The sequence below is a fragment of the Condylura cristata genome, unplaced genomic scaffold (genome assembly GCF_000260355.1).
Source record: "Condylura cristata isolate star-nosed mole 26May11 unplaced genomic scaffold, ConCri1.0 scaffold00034, whole genome shotgun sequence".
NCBI classification, from domain to species: Eukaryota; Metazoa; Chordata; class Mammalia; order Eulipotyphla; family Talpidae; genus Condylura; species Condylura cristata.
This window is the reverse complement of record NW_004567135.1, coordinates 7,527,131-7,548,148: the sequence shown is the minus strand read 5'-3', so window position 1 is coordinate 7,548,148 and position 21,018 is coordinate 7,527,131. Positions and strand designations below refer to the sequence as shown.

General features: G+C 48.5%; 1 protein-coding gene across 1 annotated transcript; it reads right to left on the bottom strand.

Annotated features, from left to right (window-relative positions):
* Positions 1-278: 278 nt before the first annotated feature.
* On the bottom strand, positions 279-11,093 carry FAM186B (family with sequence similarity 186, member B). Its single transcript, XM_004692521.1, has 6 exons — positions 10,998-11,093; positions 10,036-10,261; positions 7,834-8,016; positions 3,571-5,239; positions 2,935-3,127; positions 279-461 (listed from the first exon to the last, which is right to left on the bottom strand). The coding sequence occupies exons 1-6, from the start codon at positions 11,091-11,093 to the stop codon at positions 279-281; spliced, it is 2,550 nt and encodes an 849-aa protein (XP_004692578.1).
* Between the last annotated feature and the right edge of the window lie 9,925 nt (positions 11,094-21,018).

Sequence of the window (21,018 nt, the reverse complement as noted above, 5' to 3'; positions counted from 1 at the left end):
GGGCTGCACAGTGGGAAGGAGCCGACACCAGGTCAACGCTCAGGGTAAAAGTGGTTGTCAGCTCACAACTGTGGTCCTTAGAGTCTTTCAGTTGCATAGTTAGAAACATCTTTGCCTCTGAAGCAGGCACCTGACACACACACACACACACACACACACACACGCTGCACCCACATTCGTGGGCCGAGCGTTGCCCTCTCTGAAGACCAGCTTCCCAGCCCACGCCTCCCACGCCCTGCTTCCCCCCATCAGCTGGCTGCCTCCTTGTCTTCCAGTGCCTACCTGGTCACCTGCACCAGCACGGGCTCCCGGTCTTTGGATGGACAGTGCTCCTGGCGCTGCTTGCAGCAGGCGCTGCCGTTGTAGCTGCCCTGGGGCACCGATGGGGGCAACTTGCTTTTCCTTGACTTGGGGGAGGTGAGCCGAGGAGTGTGCAGGTGAATGTTCCATTCCAGCTGGAGCTAGAGGGCAGCAGAGAGGCATTGGGCGGAGGAGGGCAGGGGGAGCGGCGTGCTAGGCCCAGAGGGAAGGTGCAGGGATTCAGCCAACCGGACAGACTCCTGGCGTCCCAGGATCATTCCTAGAAATTCCTTGAATTCTTATTTGCTGAGTTCCTCTTCTTTGTTGTGGAGGATCTGGACAGTGGGCCAAACAGTAAGGAAAAACTGAAAGAAGACAGAGCGGCCTGCACCAGGGCTGTCGGGGTGCGGGCCTCCTAGACTCTCTGGGAATCTGTTCATCCAGCCCTGTCCCGGCAACCATCACGGCCACTGGCCACCAGAAGAACCGCCACGTGGTCGCTTTCCTCCTCTGTCTTCAAGCCCAACCCCAGCGCCCTCGGTCTCCGGCTGCGGGATTCTCCAGTCGTTCCCATCTCCCCCCCCCCTCACGCTGTGGCTAACCCTTTGCAGACATGGCAGCACTCACTGCTTCTCGGCTGTTCCCTGTTAGGGAGGAACAGAGTAGAGGAAACTAAAGCCAAACCTCAGAGAGTAGACTGGGTCCAACCCAAACAATGGAGGAAGGAGCAGAAAGGAGGCAGATTAAGATCGACTCGCACGGGGAGGTGGGGCGGAAGGGACGAGCACAGCCATTGACCCAGCTATAGAAACCAGGGTCCTTAGGTGGCCAGTGCCTGGGTTACGGAGCACAGGACCTCAGCAGGTGGAGGCGGTAGGGACGTCTGTCACAGACCCAAAAGGGGCAGATAATGCAATGGAGATGGAGCCATCCTGGACTCCTCTCCCTTCCAGATTCTACTCAAAATCAACAACAAGCCCGGGCTCACAGGGATTGAGCCCCTCCCAGAGAGAAGATGTCTCTATCAGGGCACTCTCTGCCCTGGCTCGGGGCAGTCCCCTGCCCACCTGTGCCCATGCCGGGGCTCCTTCCCACCCGCTTGCTCCCTCCGCAGGGCAGCAGCCTCCTGTCTGCCTGTGACCTGTATCTGCTGGGTCTGCTCTGCACTGAGCTCCCTCAGCGGAGGCCGCTCTCCCAAGGGCGCCCGCCTGCAGCCATGCAGGCCTCTCTCAGCAAACCTGCCTCTTCCAGGGCAGCTCTTCCTGCCCGCTTGTGCCATGCAAGTGTCCTTTACTCCTCTGTCCTTTTCCCTAATAAATATAACTACGTCTCTGGCTTGTGGAGACGCTCGCCTGGGGAACTCGCCGCGTGCTGCTGAAAGGGGAGCTCGGGGGCCCTCTTTCCCAGAGCGGACCCAAGGACCCCGCTAACTCCAAAAAAAACGACATCACAAAGACTCGGGACTCAGAGTGGCCTCGGACTCTCAGCAACACCAAAACCTAAAAGGTGCAAGCAGGACCTTAAACACGAGAGAAAATGGATTCTAACTTAACTTTCCTGTCAACTAAGACTGAGCTTAGAGACCAAGTGAAAACATTTTCAGACGAGCAGGATCTCAGTGATTTCGCTGCCAAGTACCCTTTGTCAGGAAGCGACGAGCGGAGGTACTCCATGAGTAGGGAGAGACGGGAATCTAGAAAGTGGGGAGCTGTCCCCTGAGGAAGCAAACCTAGTCCTGTTACAGGGTAGGGAGAGGGACACCCCTGAGCCCCCAAACCTGCCTTCTCTAAATAGGTTCTACCATCTGCCACATCAAGACAAAACATATGATTCCTTTCATGGAAAGAAACTTTAGTACAATCATTGGGCAATACAACAAACGTAAAGAACATAGTTTCTAAATCAAACACCCAATGGCACCCATCCCCTCGTGGGTGAAAGGCCATCCAAAGGGATCGGCCCAAAGCGAGGCCTGAAAGCCCGTCACAAGACTAACGCACCTTCAAGGGGACCCATGGAAAAGGGTCCGAAGTGGCCAGACAAATCCGGGGGGGAAAGAGCAACATCAAAGTCAAGATAAACACTGCCATAGTCACCTCCCCGCGGGCCTCTGTTTCACCCAGTCTAGGACCAAGAAGCGAGAGCCGCTTCTTCACCTGTCTCTGCTCCATGCGCCTCCTCAGGCCTCCTTCTGGCCTCCATCCTGCCTCCATCCTCTTCAGTCTCCTTTCCAGATTCTTCTTCTCCCTGCTCAGCCCCACCCTCCTCCTGGGGGTGGGGGCAGGGAACCTGGAACCTCCCCCTTTTCCTGGAACCACCTGTCACAGTCCCAGCCCCAGGATGAAGAGGACCAAGCCTGGAGAGCAGCAGAGTGACAGGAACAGGGGCAGGCCCCCCAGAGGAGGACTGCAGGGTCCCACCCCCTCACCCACCCCCACTCCAGGAGTCTTCTATAGCTTTTGAAGTTCCTGTCTCTTGCTCTCCCCAAATGTGCAGACTGGAAAGCTGCCCTTCTTTACACGGGCTTCTTCTGGTTCCGAGGCTTCAACTTCCCTTGTGCTCCCTACCCCAGCGCAGCACAGATCACACCCTGGCCCACCCCGACCGACCCTCGGGAGGATCTGGGGGGCTCACTTTGGGGAACATGATCGCCATGCTGCTCAGGCACTCCTGGCGCTGCTCCTCCAGGGCCTTCTGCTTGTCTGTCCAGGCCTGCAGCTGCAGGTTCTGTAGGTAGTCAATGTTTTCCAGAAAGATGTAGAGGTTTTGGGCCTTGTAAGGGACCCTGGTTTCTCGCATGGCTTTTATGTGATCGATCACGTCTTGTCTGGGAAGGGAGGGCAGTGACTTAGTGGGCGCAGGCGCCTCCTCTCCCCAAGCCTATTAACCCACGGAACCTGTGTTTGTAACTCCTGGGAGTAAGAAGAGAAATGGAAGCCGGTGAGGCCCGGGAAAGCAGAACAGAGTGAGAGTGGTGTCAGGTGGGGACACTCGGGGAGGGCCTGGAAGTAAGGCAAGTGGGGAGCTTACCAGGCAGGGTCCAGGCCAGGCATCAGGGGGAAGTGAAGAGGCAGGCTGAGAGGGATGCCCACTGTGCGGGGCGTGGGGCCCTGTGTGTGTGTGTGTCTGGTCTCCCCCGCCTTTGGGGCCACCCGGGGGGGCATTCCCCAGGCCTGGTGTGACCCTCCCCAGTGCCCCCCTTGCCCTGTGCGCCTCGTCTCCTTTGGTTTCGCTCACCCACATTCCAGTGGGTGGCTGCCGGGGACCTACCGCAGGCTCCGGAAGTGTCTGTGGCAGGTGTACTTCCGGCACAGACACTGCAGTCTGAGCGTGCTCAGCTCCAGGGCGGTGGTGGTGAGCGCCAGGGCCTGGCTGCGCAGGTAGTGGGGCAGTGCTCGCTTGGGTTCCTCGCTCAGGAGCTGCAGGTTCTTCCTCTGGGCCTTGGTATCCATGCGGTACACCCTCCCCTTAAGCGTCATCGGGGTTATATGCAAAGGGGTCTGGGTCACCTTGGGGGTCATTGTCCCGGTGGCAGGAAAGGAGGCTGATTTTTTGGGCCTTGTGGGAATCGGGTGGGCCTGTGGTTTCTGGGTCAACTCAGATGAATGCTTGCTCCTCTGGTTTCCGGGGGTCCTCTGTAGGGCACTAGGGGGCGTGAGCAGGTGCGCTCTCCTACCTTGGCGAGCAGACTGGGCCCGTCTTCCGGGAGGTGCCCACCGAGGCTGTGCCTTCACGTCCCTCCATCGACTGGTGGGCGTGAAGAGCGTCTTCTCCAAGATCTCCCTCGGCCGCTCCTGCTCCCTCCCTGGGCTCCCTCGCTCCTTTTCAGGGTGGACTAAGCCCTGGTCCTGCTCCCTGGCCACCGCCTCCACTTCCCGCTGCGGTGTCTTCTCCTGGCGCTCCTGCCCTGGCACTGGCCCCTTCTCCTGTCCCTGCGGCCAAACCTCTGCCTCCAGCCCCTGCTGCGTCTGCTTCTCGGCGTCTTCCTCCCTGTGCTCCACGCCGCCCTGCTCGGCCACTTGCTCGAGGCTCCCTAGGGAGAGTTGCCTCCTAAGACGGAACTTAGTTTGGAATCTTTCCTTCTCCTGGGCTACTCCCTGGGAGGAATCCTCCTGGCCTTGATCTGTGTGGTCTGGGTCTCGTGCCTCCAGCCTTTCCCACGTCTTAGGATACTGGTGGCCCACTGAGGACAGCAGCGGCGGCCCACAGCTTTCCACGCATTTGCTGCTGTATGCATCTGCGACCCTCACAAACGCGGTGCTGGTGGGAAGTGGCTGACATGTTGAAGGCCTAACACCACTGACCCAGGCCATGGGCGTGGCACTTGGTGGGAGTGGTGAGGAGCATTGCTCTTCCTTCTTGGGTTCCTGTTGGGTGTCCTCCATGGCTCTTTTGTCCTTTGGGGGAGTCTCTTGCTCAGGGAAGACCAGGGAGTCATCCAAGCTCTCACCTGGATCTTCTGCTTGCCCTCCCACCCGCTGAGTCTTCTTCAGCTGGAACTCTAAGCCATGCTTGGTCAGAAGAAGGTCGTGGTATTTTCCCTCTAGCACTTCTACTTGGCTTAGTAGGGCATCCCTCTTCCTCTCGAGGTCGTGGAGGGACTTCTGAAAGTATAGTCTCTGGCTGCTGAGCTCCTTGGTCATCTCGATTTTCAGCCACTTGTATTTGGTCTCGAGGCTTCTGTTCTGCTGGTGCAGGAGGATCAAGGCCTTGTTGAGATTTTCCACCACAGTAGACATGAACCTGATGGCTCTGGCCTCCCCCTGGTTGAACATGGAGGACTCCAGGAGCTCCTGCAGCATGGCCTGTACCTCAGACACCCTGGTGCAGGTGGCCTGCTGGTCCTGGAGCATCTGTTCTGGGCTCAGTGGCTGATGGGGAGGCGGTGATACTTGCGAGCTTTTTTCCTGCCAATCCTGCCAGAAGTTGTGTTTTGCCACTAGGAGGGGTGGAGAGAACAAAGCAGTGAGCTCCCACAGGTCCGAGGGCTACCGTGATTCTCAGGACCCTGCTTGACCAGTTGACCATCCAACCCACTATGGACCTGACGAAAATAAGGGGCTGGGGCCTTACGGCGAGGACAGAGCAGGTGTTGTCGGGACAGGTGTCTCCAGAGTGCGGGGCTCGCCATTGGGTCTGTCAGCTCCTGGCACCTCCGGGACCCGGAGGGGTCTGGACCTACTCAGTCTGGCTCAACTCAACATGCTTCTGACCCTCCATCCTTCCAGAGTTGAGTTTCTTTTCTAATCATGCTACTCCCCAACCTCAGTGTCTGTCTGGCTTCCTACTGCCAACAGCCCAGAAACCTCTCGGGGACTTTGTGTATTCCAGATCACCTGGGAAGCTTTACTTTCCCCTTCCTTACTGGTGTGCTGTGTTATAAGGAAAATGTGCAAGTATTCACATTTTCTTTCTTTCTTTTCTCAAAGATTTATCTATTCATGTATACAGAACTGGGGCGCAGGCCAGAGGTGCAGGGGCGGCGAGAGGATCCTCTAGAGACAGAATGAACAGGCCGACTGAGGAAGCACACTGCTGAGGGGAGCAGCGGGCGGGCCAGGAGAGGTCTGCCACGCCATGTGGGTCACCCCCGGGCTGGGGACCGAACCAGCGCTGAAGTGGCTTTAGCTTCTTAGTGCTGCGTCTAACCACTATGCCACCAGGGAGGGCCCAACTATCTTTTTCCATCTTGGGAGTCATGAACTCTGATGCTGTGATGGAAGCAGGGGACCCCTGCACGTAGATGCATGTGAACACCGACTGTGCACTTGGTGTTCAAACGCACCTATAGAGCTCACGGTCATAGTTGTATCACCTTCGAGCTCCCTTGTGTAGGCTGGTGGGTGACTACCTTGGAGCAGCCATGCACTTGTCCATTTAATGAACACCACTAGCAGGGAAAAAATTGACAAACTTTGGACGAGGGGCTAAAGGAAATATTAAAACCAAATGACGTGGAAGTCAGGCTAACATCTAGTTGATATTGGCAGAGAAGCCGTGTGGCTTGGTGACTCAGATCTTGGATTCTGGAGTCAGATAACTTGGGCTTGAATTCCGCTTTCACCACTTGCTTTGGGCAAGTTAACCATTTCTGAAAACTGGGGATAATCACAGCATCTCCTTCACAAAACTTCACTAGATTATGCGTGTTTAGTTCCCAGTGTGGTACTAAGTACCTGAAAAGTACCTACCACTAATCTCTACAGAGAGATGAATACGACACAACCTTTGCCCTCAGGAGTTTCTAATCTGGCAGGGGAAAATGTCAAGTATGAGAAATGTATTTAAAGACATATTTATATGGTAAAGATTGTAGGCGAGATTGTCTCCTCCTCAATCCCCTGACTCCTCACTCCCCAACCTCCCAACCTTGTTTGACTGGTAATGAACCTGACCATGAAGAATCAATGGCAAAATGCTAATGTTAGCTATCATTTTGCAAGCATGGAGCATGTTCTTGGTGCCTCCCACCAAGCAGATCCCTGCAAGTAGGCAGCGCCCTCCTCATTTTGCATATGAGGAAGATGAAGCTCAGGGAGATGAAGTACGTGCCCCAAAATCACATAGCCAGAAACTGGCATTGATGGGATTCAAGGTCAGGTCTATCTGACTCTGAAGTCCATGCTCTCGAGTAGTAATTAGAATCCAGGAAATCACAGTCTGGGGGCTGGTTTTGCCATAAGCTTTCTCTGTGGTCTTTTCTCTTCGATGATCTTCAGTGTTCTTTCTCAGCTACACAATATAGGAATTGAGTAATCTCAGTTCTCTGCTAGTGTTGAAAGGAGTAAAATCTCAAGTTTAAGCCATGTTGTTGTCTGCTGTTTCTGGAGCAACCACAATTGCTCCAGAAGAGCCTCATCAGATTTCTTGACTTAGGCTTGGAATTTAGAGGATTGTTCCTCTACCTGAAAATTCAGCCTTTCTGGCCTCCAAACCTTGTTCCTCCAAACCTTCGTGAAACCACAGCTCCGTGGAGTACTAGCGGTGGCCTATCTCCACGTTGCCCTGCCTCCAGCCTTGGGGGGCAGTTCAGAACTTCTCAGTACTTTTTTTTTAAAGATGTATGATTTATGCACACAAGAACTGGAGTACAGGCCAGAGGTGGGGAGTGAGAGGATTCACCAGAGACAGAGTGAGGAACAGAACAGGCAGTTGGACTGAAATACACTGCTGGGGGGAGCAGCGGGCGACACAGGAGAGGTCTGCCGCGCCATTGGGTCAGCTCCCCGGCCGGGGATTGAACTCATGCCGCAGCAGCTGTGGATAGCTACATAGTGCTGCTCTTTAACCCATTGTGCCACTAGGAGGCACTCACTCTTCTCAGTACTTAACATGAATGGAGCTCCTGCCTTTCAGCATCCCAGCCCTTCACACTGCCCATCCTAGGTAAAGCTTTTGTTGTGGAGGAGAACTGAAAAGATTCCTGTAGACCTTGGCATGTGACTGCTTTCCTTGAGATGGCATCCATCATGCCCAGCCTTCCCCCACAACCCCACCTCCCCCAGCCCTTGCACAGATGCTCCTGAAACTTACTTTGTGCTCTTTTCTTTTGTCCTTCAATGAGAGTGGAACAAAGGGAAATGAGAGTCTTGATGCCTCCTTTGGTGGTGATGAGGGAGAGAGGTAACATTTTCTCCATCACCTCGATCCATTTGTCCAGGGATTCTTCCTCCTCCTCACTCTTCCTGTTCTTGATCTCATAGGTCAGACTGTCACCTAGAGAGGGGATGGGAGGTGTAGGCAGAAAACAGTCTATCCTCTGGGGAGCCCCGAGCAGCCCTATAGCACAGGGACTACACCAGCAGACCCTAAAGTCAGATTGGTTTCAACTCTGACTAGCTGTGTGATGCTGGGCAAATCACTCAATTCCCTGAGCCTCAGGGTCCTTGCCTGTAAAAGGGCTAGGTGAGGATTAAATGAGATAATATGTGCGGTATTATTAACATGAGGCCTGCCATGTTGAAAATATGTAATAGACATGGAATAGTATATTCCACTATAAGGCCAGGGATGCGTCTTCCTGCCTTGTTCTACTCCCATCCCCTTGCTCACCCAATATCTGTACAGTTAAATGAATTTACTGGTGTCAACAGTCCTGCTTTGTTCTTGGGGGCAATTGGTGGGGTGGGAGTGGGGTGGGGGGCAGTCACTGAGCTGAGAGTCCTGGGGGCAAGGCAGTGTGAGGGCTGTGGGGCACATCCCTACCCCATCTTCCCCCAGCACTGCAACAGCCACAACAGACTGAGCTTCCAAGATGGGATAACTCTGGCCAGCAGGTACACAATAAGGTGCCCCGACATCAGTGGTCATCAGGGAAATGCAAATCAAGCCACAGGTAGCCACCCTCACACTTACTGGAAGGGCTGTTGCGAAAAAGACAAGAGAAAAAGTGTAGGTGAGGACACTACTACAGAGGAAAGGGAACCCCTTGTGCATGGGTGATGGGAGTGTGAGTTGCTACATTAATTGTGGGAAGCAGCTTGGAGACCATTCAAAAAACAGCTACCATATGATCCAGCCACCTCTCTTCTGTACCCACATCATGTTCACTGAAACATTATTTATAAGAACCAAGACATGTAGACAGCCTCAGTGTCACCAGATGAAAGGGTAAAGAAAATACAGCACGTGGCTATATTAATCGATGTGTATACCTGTCTACACTATATGCACATATTCGTCATAACAAAGGCGGAAATCCTGCCATTTGTGACAATGTGGATTAAACTTCAGGGCATTACACTAATGGAAATAAAGTCAGACGGAGAAAGACAAATCCTTACATGTAGAACATGTAAAATACTCACTTATATGTAGAATATGGAAAAAAGTCAAACAGAAACAGAGATAGGTGGTTATGGGGGCTGGGTAGGAGACAATTATAGGGGTCTGAAGTGAGACTGTAGTTAACACTGTATTTCAGATCTACTTGAAATTTGCTAAGAAAGTAGATCTGAAATGTTCCCATCACACACAAAACAGGGTAACTTTGTAGAACGATATACGTCTTTTTTTTTTTTTTAAAGATTTACTTAATTTATGCTTACAGAATTTGGGTGTAGGCCAGAGGTGTGGTAGGTGAGAGGATTCACCAGAGACAGAGTGAGGAGCAGAACAGGTGGATAGACTGAAATCCACTGCTGAGGGAGCAGTGGGCGGATCAGGAGAGGTCTGCCAGGCCATGTGGGTCAGCTCCCTGGCTGGTGATAGAACTCATGCTGCAGTGGCTTCAGAGAGCTTCATAATGCAGTGCTTTAACCTGTTGCGCCACCAGGGAGAGCCCAATATATGTCTTAACTAACTTTATTGTGGTAATCATTTCACAATATATATGTATAATAAACCATCACCTTGGAGACCTTCAGTTAACACAGTGTTGTTTGTCAATTATCTCTCCAGGAAACTTAGATCAGCTAGTATGGATTTGAATTTAGTTTTTATCTTGCTAAAAAATGAGATATCCTAAGGGACGTATGACGTAGGCTTCGTCAGATATCAGCTAATGTCACGATCTATTGTGTTTTGCACAATTACATGTTTGCCTCTCAGGGGAGTGGAGATGATGTGTTGTGACTTGAGCTGGAAACGTTTCCCTGAGGAGGCACAAGATGAGCCTTCTGCTCCTCCGGCACCTCCCACTGGCCCCAGCGGACGCTGACCTTGGGTCCAGAGAGGAGGCTGAGCAAGCCAGACGAGTGTCCCGCTGGCAGGGCCACACCCACCCTGCACACTCACCCCAGTCATCCAGCCAGCGGAGCATTTCACACAAGTTCTTCTCTTTAGTCTTAGCGTCTTTGGAGAAGGATGCAATTTTTTCTAGTAATAGGAATCGGCTCTTGCCCTTTTGCTCCATCTGGTGAGATCTTGCCTGTTCTTTTAAATCATATCCTGATTCTTCCTGGAAGCGGTTGAGGACACAGTTGACATTGTCCAAAATGTCTGAGAGCTGGGAAGAAATATCCTATAAGGGAGACAGCAGAGTGTCCTGTTGAGGGGGCTTTGTTCTAGTGACGTGACTCTGACAGCTCAGTGAGCCTCTTAGGGCCTCAGGCTTCCTATTTGTAAAGTGGGAATTGTTGTAACCATGTCACATCTGTGTAAAGAGTAAATGAATGTCTGTAAAGTACTTGGAGCCATCTCTGGCACATATTGCTATCATTTTTTACTCTTCAGATCAGATTAAGAAGGGAGAAAATCCGAAAAATCCAGTGACCATTTCATCAGAATTTCAGAAATTTCTGGGGACTTTTGGACTTCTCACAAGGATTCTGAGGCAACAGAAGACTGGAAAAATAAGGTCCCAGGAAAATCTTAAGATTAGAGGTTCACATACAAAAATGCAGCAGGGGTCCACAGCCTTGGGCCGTTTCCCTGTGAGTTCCTAGGACTCGCTTGGGGGGTTCTGAGAGGTTGCAAAGAACAGAACCCAAATCATGAACTCTTGCCCCCTACCCCCACCTCCCAATCACTGTTGTGTCTCAGAGCCGTTCTGGGGCGCCCTGTGGGCTACTATCTCCCTGGGTCCCACTCGCCTCTGGCCCTGCCTTGTAGAGGCCAAGTCTAAGAGGTGATATTTGAATGTATCTGTCTACAAACAAGTTGCTGAAGATCCCAGGACCCCGAGGGTCCAGAACAGGAAGGTTGCCCGAACCTGAGTTAAGTTCCCGACCTCCACATCAGATCTCAACAGAAGTTACCTCCTGGGCACGAGCAAGCTGGGCAGCCTGAACCCTTGAGATGATTGCTTTTACTGACTCAGGGATCATTAGCTGTGAGGGCTCATCCTCCTCCATTTTGGGTCTCTCAGTCAGGCCTGCACACACGATGTTGGCTGCTCTGGGGTTCAGGGCCCCAGAGTAGCTCCTGAGCACCCCCTGCCTAGTCACACACCCCTATAACTGCCAGAAGTCAGGTTCCAACTGACCTTCTCTCCTGCAGTGACATCATCAGCTGCATGGAAGTGTGACTCCCTGTCATCATTCTGCTTGGTTAGCTAATGTATATCAACTTGAACTGCTGCTTTTTGAAAATCATTAAGTGATATGCTCCCAAGTTAAATTAATGGCTAAAAATAGGAAAAAAAATGAAGAAAATTCCTTTCCAACAAGAACTTTTTAAAAAAAATTAGAAACAATCAATAATGAATAGGAATTTGTTTGCATTTCCACTAGGAATCACAATTCAATGAACACATTCACCTATTGAGGCTGATAATCATGGCAGAAGGCCTTTTAAAAACAAATGGTTAAAATAAACAAGGACCCTCCCTGGTGGCACAGCGGTTTAAAGCACAGCACTGTGAAGCTGGTCTTGGCTACTTCGCCTAGGTGCAAGTTCGATCCCTGCCCCGGAGGTGACCCACATGGCGTGGCAGACCTCTCCTGCTTGCCTGCTGCTCCCCTCAGCAGTGTGCTTCCTCGATCTGCCTGTTCTGCTCCCCACTCTCTCTGGTGAATCCTCTCACCACCCCTGCGCTTTTGGCCTGTACCCCAGTTCTTATATACATAAAAAAATAAATCTTAAAAAAAACAAAAACAAAAACAACATTGGATGCCCAGGATCTAGAACATCCCTGGCATATAGGAGGCATTTAAGTGCTTGTTGATATGTCAGTACAAGTATAGGTACATGCAGATTGTGTCCTCCATACTACTAAAAATATTAACGTGTAACAGATAAGGAACCAAGCAGTGTAAATTCAGTTTTTTTATCAGTGCCATGGTCATTTAATAACTTGTCAGCTGACACTACCTGTCTTACACATATATTCGTTCACTTACCCAAAGTTAATTATTTCATTGTTTCACTCACTCCACAAATATTTATTGCTAATATTCTATACCAAGTATGGAACTAGGTGCTAGAAATAAAGAGATGGAGAGAACCAGTTATGTCTTTAAGGTACTTATGTCCTGCTGGTTTGTGGAAGGCTGCCCACCTGTCCACCCGGCACTAAGTAGTACTTCAATCCCTTATGATTTCAGAGCATGCTGTACAGATAACTTGTTCACTCTTATAAATATGTACAGACCAGGTCAGGCCCACAGGAGGTTTATCTGAATTTAACAGAGTCGAAACTCCAGCTTGGTTTCCTGCCTCCTAGTCTATGGTACTTTCTTTCTTCCCTCCCTTTCTTTCTTTTAAGTTCAACCATACTGATAATTAGATTACATATGAGTGACCCAAAGAAGCTAATTAAAAAATAGAGAATGTAAGCCTCAATTAAGAAAAGTCTAAGACTCATCTGTATGTTACGCACACACACATAAATTGAAAGCTACACGTAAATTAAAAGTAAGAGGATGGAAAGGGATAAATCATATCAATATTAATCAAAAGAAAGCTGGAGAGGCTACTTTAACGAATTTTAGAACAGGAATTATTAGCAAAGATAAAGAAAGAGGGACATTACATAATGGTAAAAGTATCACTCCTAAATGGGTCTGCAGATAATAGCAGAGGTTCAAGTTACATGAAACAAAACTTACAGAAGTAAAAAGAGAAATAAAAAAATACACAGTTATAGTTAGAGATTTTAACACTTCTCTTTCAGGAACTGGCAAATCTATAGAAAAATAAGTAAAGTTATAGTAGTTTTGAAAAGTACTAGCTGGATACAATTGATACATATAAACTATCTCACCCAACAATAGCAAGGCACATGCTATTTTCAAATGTATTTGGAACAATAATCTGAGCCATAGAGCAGTTATCAACAAAGTTAAGATTCAAATAATGCAACATATGTTTCTAACCACAAAGAAGTTAAACTATATATTAATAATTGAGAGCTATCTGGAAATTTACCAAAATTTGTAAGTTAAACAAGACACTTCTGTCCAATCCATGAATCAAAGAAGATGTCACAAGGAAAATTATAAAATACTTTGAAATGAGTGAAAATGAAGACATGACATACAAACCAAAGTTTGTAGAATGCTCTTAAAGCAGTGCTTAGAAGAAGAAACTAGAAAAGGAAAGAAGAGTAACCGCAAATAAGCAGAAAGACATCATAAGGATAAGAGAAGAAGTCAATAAAATAGCAAGCATCCAAATAAAGACAGAAAATCAGAGCAACCCAACATGGTCTCTTGATTAATAAAACTGATAAAACTCTAGCTAGGCTTTACCAGGAAAAAAAAGAGAGAAGATAGAAATTACCATCAGCAGGAATGAGAAAAAAGAATCACCACAGACTTTACAGTGAAGATAATAAAAGGTTTTCTTTTAAAGATTTATTTATTTATGCACACAGAACTAGGGTACAGGCCAGAGGTGTGGGGTGGTGACACAGTGGGAGCAGAACAGGCAGAGCCATGAAGTCCACTGCTGAGGGGAGCAGCGGCGGGTCAGGAGAGGTCTCCCGCACCCTGTGCACCACCTCCCCGTGTGCATCACCCCCCGGGCCAGGGATTGAACTGGCACTGAAGTGGCTGTGGCCAGCTTGCAGTGCTGTTTCCTTCCCCGTTGCTCCATCAGGGAGGGCCTGAGATTTTTATTTTAAAGTTCTGCCAAGGGGCCTCCCTGGTGGCTCAGGTATTAAAGTCAGCTCTGTCAAGCTATATTGCCAGCCCCTGCAGCACGCGTTCTGTCCTCAGCCAGGGAGCTGACCCCACTGCACCTGTCCCGTCCACTGCTTGCCTGAGCAGTGAATTTCAGTAACTCTGCCTGTTTTGCTCCCCACTCCGTCTCTGGTGAGTCCTCCCACTCCTTACACCTCTGGCCTTTACCCCAGTTCTTGTGTGCATATAAATAAAATCTTAAGAAAAAGAAGGCATAACTACCAATACATGCAACAACATGACTAACTCAAAAGCATTATACAAAGTGAAAGATCCTAGACTACTACAAACTATAAGGTTCCACTTATGTGAAATTCTAAAAATGCAAAAACAGAAAGTGACAGAAGGCAGATGAGTAGATGCCAGGAGCCAGACTAACGGAGGAGACTGACTACAAAAAGGCGCTAGAAAAAGTTTTTAATTGAAGGAAATGTTTTGCGAGGTGATTGCAGTGATGGCTGCTTACACTGTTCATTTAGGCAAATTCACTGTATTGTCCACTTAAAATTGGTGAGTTTTGTTATATGTAAAGTGTTCCTCAGTAAACCCCATTTTTAAAAATGCAATGTTTTTTTCACAACCACAGCTGCGAAGCCTTGTGAGAAGCAGCCCCAGGGCTGTTGAGGCAGAGGGACATAGGTGCTCAGGGAGTAACTCAGCTTCTGACTCTGCCCGACTCTTCCCCTGGGGCTGGTTGGCGTGCTCTTGTCTCCGAGTCTCTACCCTTCAGCAGCTCTCTGGCTGATGGCAAAACCTTCACCAACACACACTTAGGGATTACGAGTTCGGGAGAGATGTTTATAAACTTTTTCTCTCTAATTTTTTTCTTGAAACAGTCAATCCCCTTTTCTAAGCAAAGCCTTATGTCGCACTAACTTACCAGAATGCCTTTATAAGTTCAAACTCATGGCATGTTCAGATTATAAAATCACTCAGCTAATAGCCTGCTTTGATGAGTGAAAAAAATGTGATATGTAGGACACAGACGTGTGTGTATACACACACACACACACACACACACACATATATACATATAATTTTTTTTTTAGAGATTTATTTATGTATACAGTGCTGGGGTACAGGTCAGAGGTGCGGGAGGGTGAGAGGATTCACCAGAGACAGATAAAAGAGCAGAACAGGCAGATTGATGAAATACACTGCTGAGGAGAGCAGTGGGTGGGTCAGGCGAGGTCTGCTGCGCCATGTGGGTCAGCTCCCTGGCCGGGGATCGAACTTGTGATAGTTTCATAGTGCTGTGCTTTAACCCGTTGCGCCACCAGGGAGAGTCCATATATACATGTATATATTTTAAACTACTATTTAAAAGATAGTTAAATATACTTAAAAGCTTTTGAATAAGAATGGTATACTGAACATATGCCTCTAATTTTGCTACACTAAAAATACACTCAAATTATGGCAAAGGGAATTTTTAAGGCACAAATTTACAAGGATAAGGTAACCGGACAGGAATCCAAAACAAAATAAGAAGCATATGGGTGGGTGGTTACTGTCTCTGAGTAGAGAAGGGTGGGTCCGAGGCCAGCATGGGGCAGAAACTGGGGGGCAGGGATGGTTGTGCCGGACTGATGACCACCAGTCACTGCCCACCCCAAGGAGCATGTGAACATGCTGACATCAGTCCCTGCAGTAAAGCTCCTGGCCCAGCAGTTCTCCCATGTACCTGAGCTGAGTGAGCACAAATGGTTCCCGTCAGCTCTTTGGTAACCCACTTTTAAATGTGAGAAGACAGCCAAGAAAATAATCTAATATGAAAGAGACCATAATAACAGAAAAAGAAAATTAGAGCAAAGAGGTTATACAGAAATAAAACTGCAATAGCTTCAGAGATGACCTTAGCTATTCAGACTCTGAAACAAAACAAAAGGCTATAACAAGAAATATTTGGTGAAAAAGTGAGACTACAAGCCTTGAAAATATTGAAGAACTCAGTACAAGAATGAGAAGACAGAGTCCGGGAGATGGCAGTGAGTGAAGACACTGGGCATGTTTCCTCTGTGTCCTGCTGTGAAACAAAGCCCAGGATATCTGAGGGAAAAACAGACAACACAGCCAAGCTGGGAACATGAGTCCAGCAGAAAGGGCAGGAAAAACCCTAAGTGAGTCTTGGCTGAGCGTGATTAACAAGAGGGAGGAACGGCTGGGGTCGTGCCCTACAGCCATTGACGGGTACACCGCAATATCAGGGCTCCTGAGACCTGGCATTGGGTAAGGGGTGCACAGTCACCTAGGGTGGAGGGTACATTGTTGGAGAGCCCCGGGGTGGGGGGGGGTGGGGTGCGGGGGGGGGGGTATTGCACAGAGCCTAGGCCAAAACACCCGCCACTCCCCACCCCAGGGCCAAAGTCAAAACAAAGAAATGCTGGTAGGAACTAGAGCTCAACACCTGCTAATAACAAGAGCAAATAAGATTTGATGTTGGAAAAGAAAACAAACCCTACTCCGTGAGCCCATGCTAACTGCCGTCCATGCCCACTGCTGCAGCTAGTGTTTACAGACAGCCTAGAGCAGAAGCCCAGAAGCCAGCAGAGGTGCTGGCGTAGAGGCGGGGATCTCTGTGGCTCTCCACCATGCAACTCTGGCTCCCCTGGCCCAGCAGAAGTTCAGATTCCTGAGCAACTGGAAGCCAGCCTTTGGTGTGCGAGTGCCAGTCAGCTTCAGGACCTGCTACTCCTAGCTGGTACCAGCCGTCAGACTACAACAGGGACCAAAGAAAACAGCTGAAAATCTGTCCCTATTTAAAACTGCTAAAAACTTAAAAATGAGGAGACAGAAGAACACATCACAAATGCCAGAACCAAAAAAAGAAAAAAACAAAAATGCTGAATCGAGCCCCACTCAATGGAGTCACAGAGGATGCTAGGAGAGGAGTTCGAGACAGCTACTCTGGCAGTGCTTATGGAACTCAAAAAACCATGTAGGTTATTAAAACAAACAAAAAACAACCCAACAGAATAATGATAAGGAAAATGTGACATAACAACAGTTAGAAATAGTGGCACTAAGAAAAATAATAGCTGACTTAAAAAAAAAATACAGTGAGGGCCTCGCTGGTGGCACAGTAGATATGAACAGTTCACCAAAAGGCTGAAAGACATGAAAAAATATTCATGGTTGCATCTAATAAGAGAGATACAGATTAAAACCACAATGAGGGCCTCGTTGGTGGGTAACAGGGAGAAAAGTGGGAAGAGACTGTTGTGAGAAAGGCGATGAGGAAATCGCCCCAAAACAAAGTAAAATAGATGGGGAGAAGGAGAAAAACTAAGAAATTAGGCAGATCAGCTAACGTTCTATCACCAAATTATAGAAGTTCCATAAAAGCAAAAGGCAGAAAGGAAGAAATTACAAATGGGATGATTCAAAAGAATTTCCCAGAATTAGGAAATTGTGTGCCCAGTATAACAAATAGCCAAGAATTTTCACTGTGGCTTCAGAACATGGAATCATGAGTTAAAATATCTTAGAACATTGGATGAGTTAAAAGATCTTAGATTTTTCAAGAGCAATGATGAATGCAAGATGGCAATGCCCTTCATAATTCTCAAGGAATTCAACACCCCATCAGTAATCAAGGGGGGAGAAGGGGGAGAACAATGGTAATGTCAAGCATGCAAAGTTTCAAAAGCAATTATGTCCTCCTTTCTCAGGAAGCTTGTAGAAGAGGTCTCCTCCAAAGAGAGAAAATAAATCAAGAATGACAGAGACATAGAATATGCTACATAAAAAAACTAATAAAGGAAAGAGGGAGGCAAAGAAAAGACTGAGGAGGTTGAGAAAGGAGATGCCAGGTAGCCGGATGTACAGGTAGAGGACGAATGTTCAGCACAGTGCAGATCATAAGGTTCCAGCAGAGAATCTTCAGGAAGACAGAGTTGATAGACTATCTACCGTAACTAGGTGTTCTGGGAAAAGATTTAGACAACTGAGGGATGATTTTGAGGCCAATTTTGTGACAAATACATAGAAAACCAAACCAAACCCAAACAAAAACTACAGGAAAGGAACAGTAGACTACGGCTCAAGTCTTAGTAGTTAGTGTTGTAAGAACATAAAACTGCACTATCAAAAATCGTACTATTAAACTTGGTGGGAAGAATATGGGACCTATGTACAAAAAAGCCGGAGAGAGGAAGGGAAAAGAAATTCTCAAATTACCCCTATTATTTGCAGGGGTTGGGGCAACCCAACAAATGAAGAGTCACATGTTATTTTTTTTAATAATATGTTTATTTTTACATCATTTTGTGCCCTTTTCCATCTCAGTTGCAATCCCCTTGGGCTTCCCATCACTAAATCACCCTGTGCCATCACCATAGTCCAGTGCATTTCCCTCCCCCCACTGTTTTTGATGCCATACCCCATTATACCCCCATAAAATGTCCCTGGTATATAGCTGTTCATCATTATTATTATTTTCTCGCTGGGTCCATTATACTCCTGCTATGAGTGAAACCATCTAGTATTTTTCCTTTTCTTTCTGGCTTATTACACTGAGCATGATCTTTTTTAGCTCCATCCATATTGCTGCAACAGGCATACGTTTAATTTTTTTGGTTGCTGAGTAATATTCCATTAGAGTCACACATTATTTTAATGTTGTAAACTAAGCTGACAAATTGTTTCAGAAAATACACTTCCAGCTTCTAACTTTATAAAGAAACCTTCATAAACAGCTGGAGGCCAAGTGCTAAATTAGACATTTTGGACTCCACAGAGCTTTTCACTAGCGGAGAGCAATCCCCTGCTTCTGGTTCCTGCCTCACTTCCTTTCCTTCCACACTGGCTCTGCCCTGCACTGAAGGTGCCCTGCACTGCCCTGTGGACACTGCAGCTTGTATATGCTTCTCTGCAAACAGCTGCGGGCTGACTGCCCCTCCAGCCCAGGGGTGACCGCAGATCTCCTGAAGAAGAGTGGTGCAGGTCCAGGAAGCAAGCTGGGCAGGGACTTAAGGGCCCTGAGCTTAAGAAAGAGGGGCAAGTGGATTTTGAGTGGGCATAGCGCCTGGAATCCTCTGGAATGGGGATACATACTCCTCAGCCTAGAGAGGGGCACAGCTGGAGGAGGGGTACAGATATGAAGATAAATGCCAAGAAAATGCTTAAAAGAGCTAACCGTGGGGGAGGGAAAGATGATGGAGGAGGGCTCTGTTTTTCTTACCTAGTTTTTTACAATTTCACTTTAAAATGTGCCTATGTAGTCTAGGAAATACCTTATGAAGGACCCTGCCTGATGGCGCAACAGGTTAGAGCACAGCACAGCACTAAGAAGCTGGTGCAGCCACTGCAGCATGAGTTCAATGCCGGGGTCAGACCTCTCCTGACCTGCCCGCTGCTCCCCTCAGCAGTGTATTTCAGTATTTCCCTGTCCTGCTCCCCATGATACAGTAAATGGGCTCTCAGATAAGCATTTGCGGACTTGCCTCCTTTGACAAATTTATGATGGAATTGGTTTTCCCAGAGCTCTTAATTGACTGTGGGTTTACTTTTTCCCTTCCCTCCTTTCCTTGCAGTTTTTCTTCTCTTGACAGGTTTAGGGTCAAGAAAAGGAATCCCAAACAAAAGCAAACAGTGAGAAAGCTGGCCTGCACCAACTCCTCTTCCTCCCGGTGCTGCCCCTTGCCCCCTCCCCATTACTCTTGCTGATTCCCCATTTTTGTTTGTCTTTGTGTAAATAAAGGCTGGTGCCCACTGGTCTCCATTCCAGCACTTTTACTCCCTCCCCTTGCCGACTCTCGCCCACCTCCCCTTTTTCTCTGTTGAACATTGTATAAATACCCCTGTAACTTGCCAAAGAGCAGGACTGTGGTCTTCGGACATGAGTCTGATGTCCTCATTTGTCGACAAATAAAACCACTTTCCTTTTCCTCAAACTCTGTCTCCTTTTATTGGCTGAGGGAAACTGAGATTGTGTTCGGTAACACCCACTCTGTCTCTGTTGAGTCCTCTCACCTCCCACACCTCTGGCCTGTTCTGTATCCATAAATAAATAATTTTTTTAAAGAAATACCTTATGAAAATAAGAAAAGCTCAATATAAAATAAGACTGTCAAACGTCTGAACCACCTCTGCTCAGTAATAAAGTTTGGGAACCACAGCACTATGCTCTCATTTGTGGCCATGAAATCAGTTTCCACAGCAGCCCCTTCCTTCATTTATCCCCATTATTTTGGGGTATCTATGTCGTGGTGTTTGTTTTCCTCCCTCCCCCTTGTTAGACTCAGTTCCTTGTAGGCGGGGACCCTGCTGGAGTTCTAACAGAGGAGCCACCAGCGTGTAGGTGTAGTTAGGTGTTGACGAATAAAAGAAAAGGCCAGCAGGTTTACCCAGGCTGTGCAGGGAAGGTGTGCGGCCCCTTTCAGCACCTGCGATAACCTGAGCGGTTATCAGCTGCCATCAGCAACCGATGCCATCAACATTCATTATCTACTTTTGAGTCAGATGCACAACGGAGCATTTATTTCACGTTCTAAATTTCTATAAAAGATCGAGCCCCTGCCCCTTAATATTTCACTGCTTGTGGGAACCGGATCTCAAAAGTAACTGCAAGGTCGCGTGAGAAGCACGTGTAAACCCCGCGAGGTTCGGGAGTGTCTGCTTCCTTCCTTCCAACTTTTTTTTTTTTTAAGATTTATTTATTATTTATTTTTGTATACGGAACTGGGGTACAGGCCAGAGGCTCAGGGGCGGCGAGAGGCTTCACCCGAGACAGAGTGGAGAACAGGACAGGCAGATCGACGAAGTACACTGCTGAGGGGAGCAGCGGGCGCGCTCAGGAGAGGTTTGCCGGGCCATGTGGGTCACCTCCGGGGCAGGCGGGAATCGAACTCATGAGGTAGTAGCTTTAGATTCTCAGTGCTGTGCTTTAACCCGCTGCGCCACCAGGGAGGGCCCCTTTCCTTCCAACTTTTATAAGCCCAGGGTCTGGGAGAATTTCTGCCGCATAACGGGCGTTTGAAGGGATTAAAAAGTGCTAGAAACTACCAGGCAAGACGTTCAAGGCCACCCGGGGTCCAAAGATACCCCTGTGGCAGAACCAATCCTTGATTCCAGCCCCCGGAGCTGGAGCCGAGCGCGTGGGCGGGAGAGCGCGCGAGCGTGCGGGGTGGCGCGACGGCCGGGGCGGGGAGGCAGG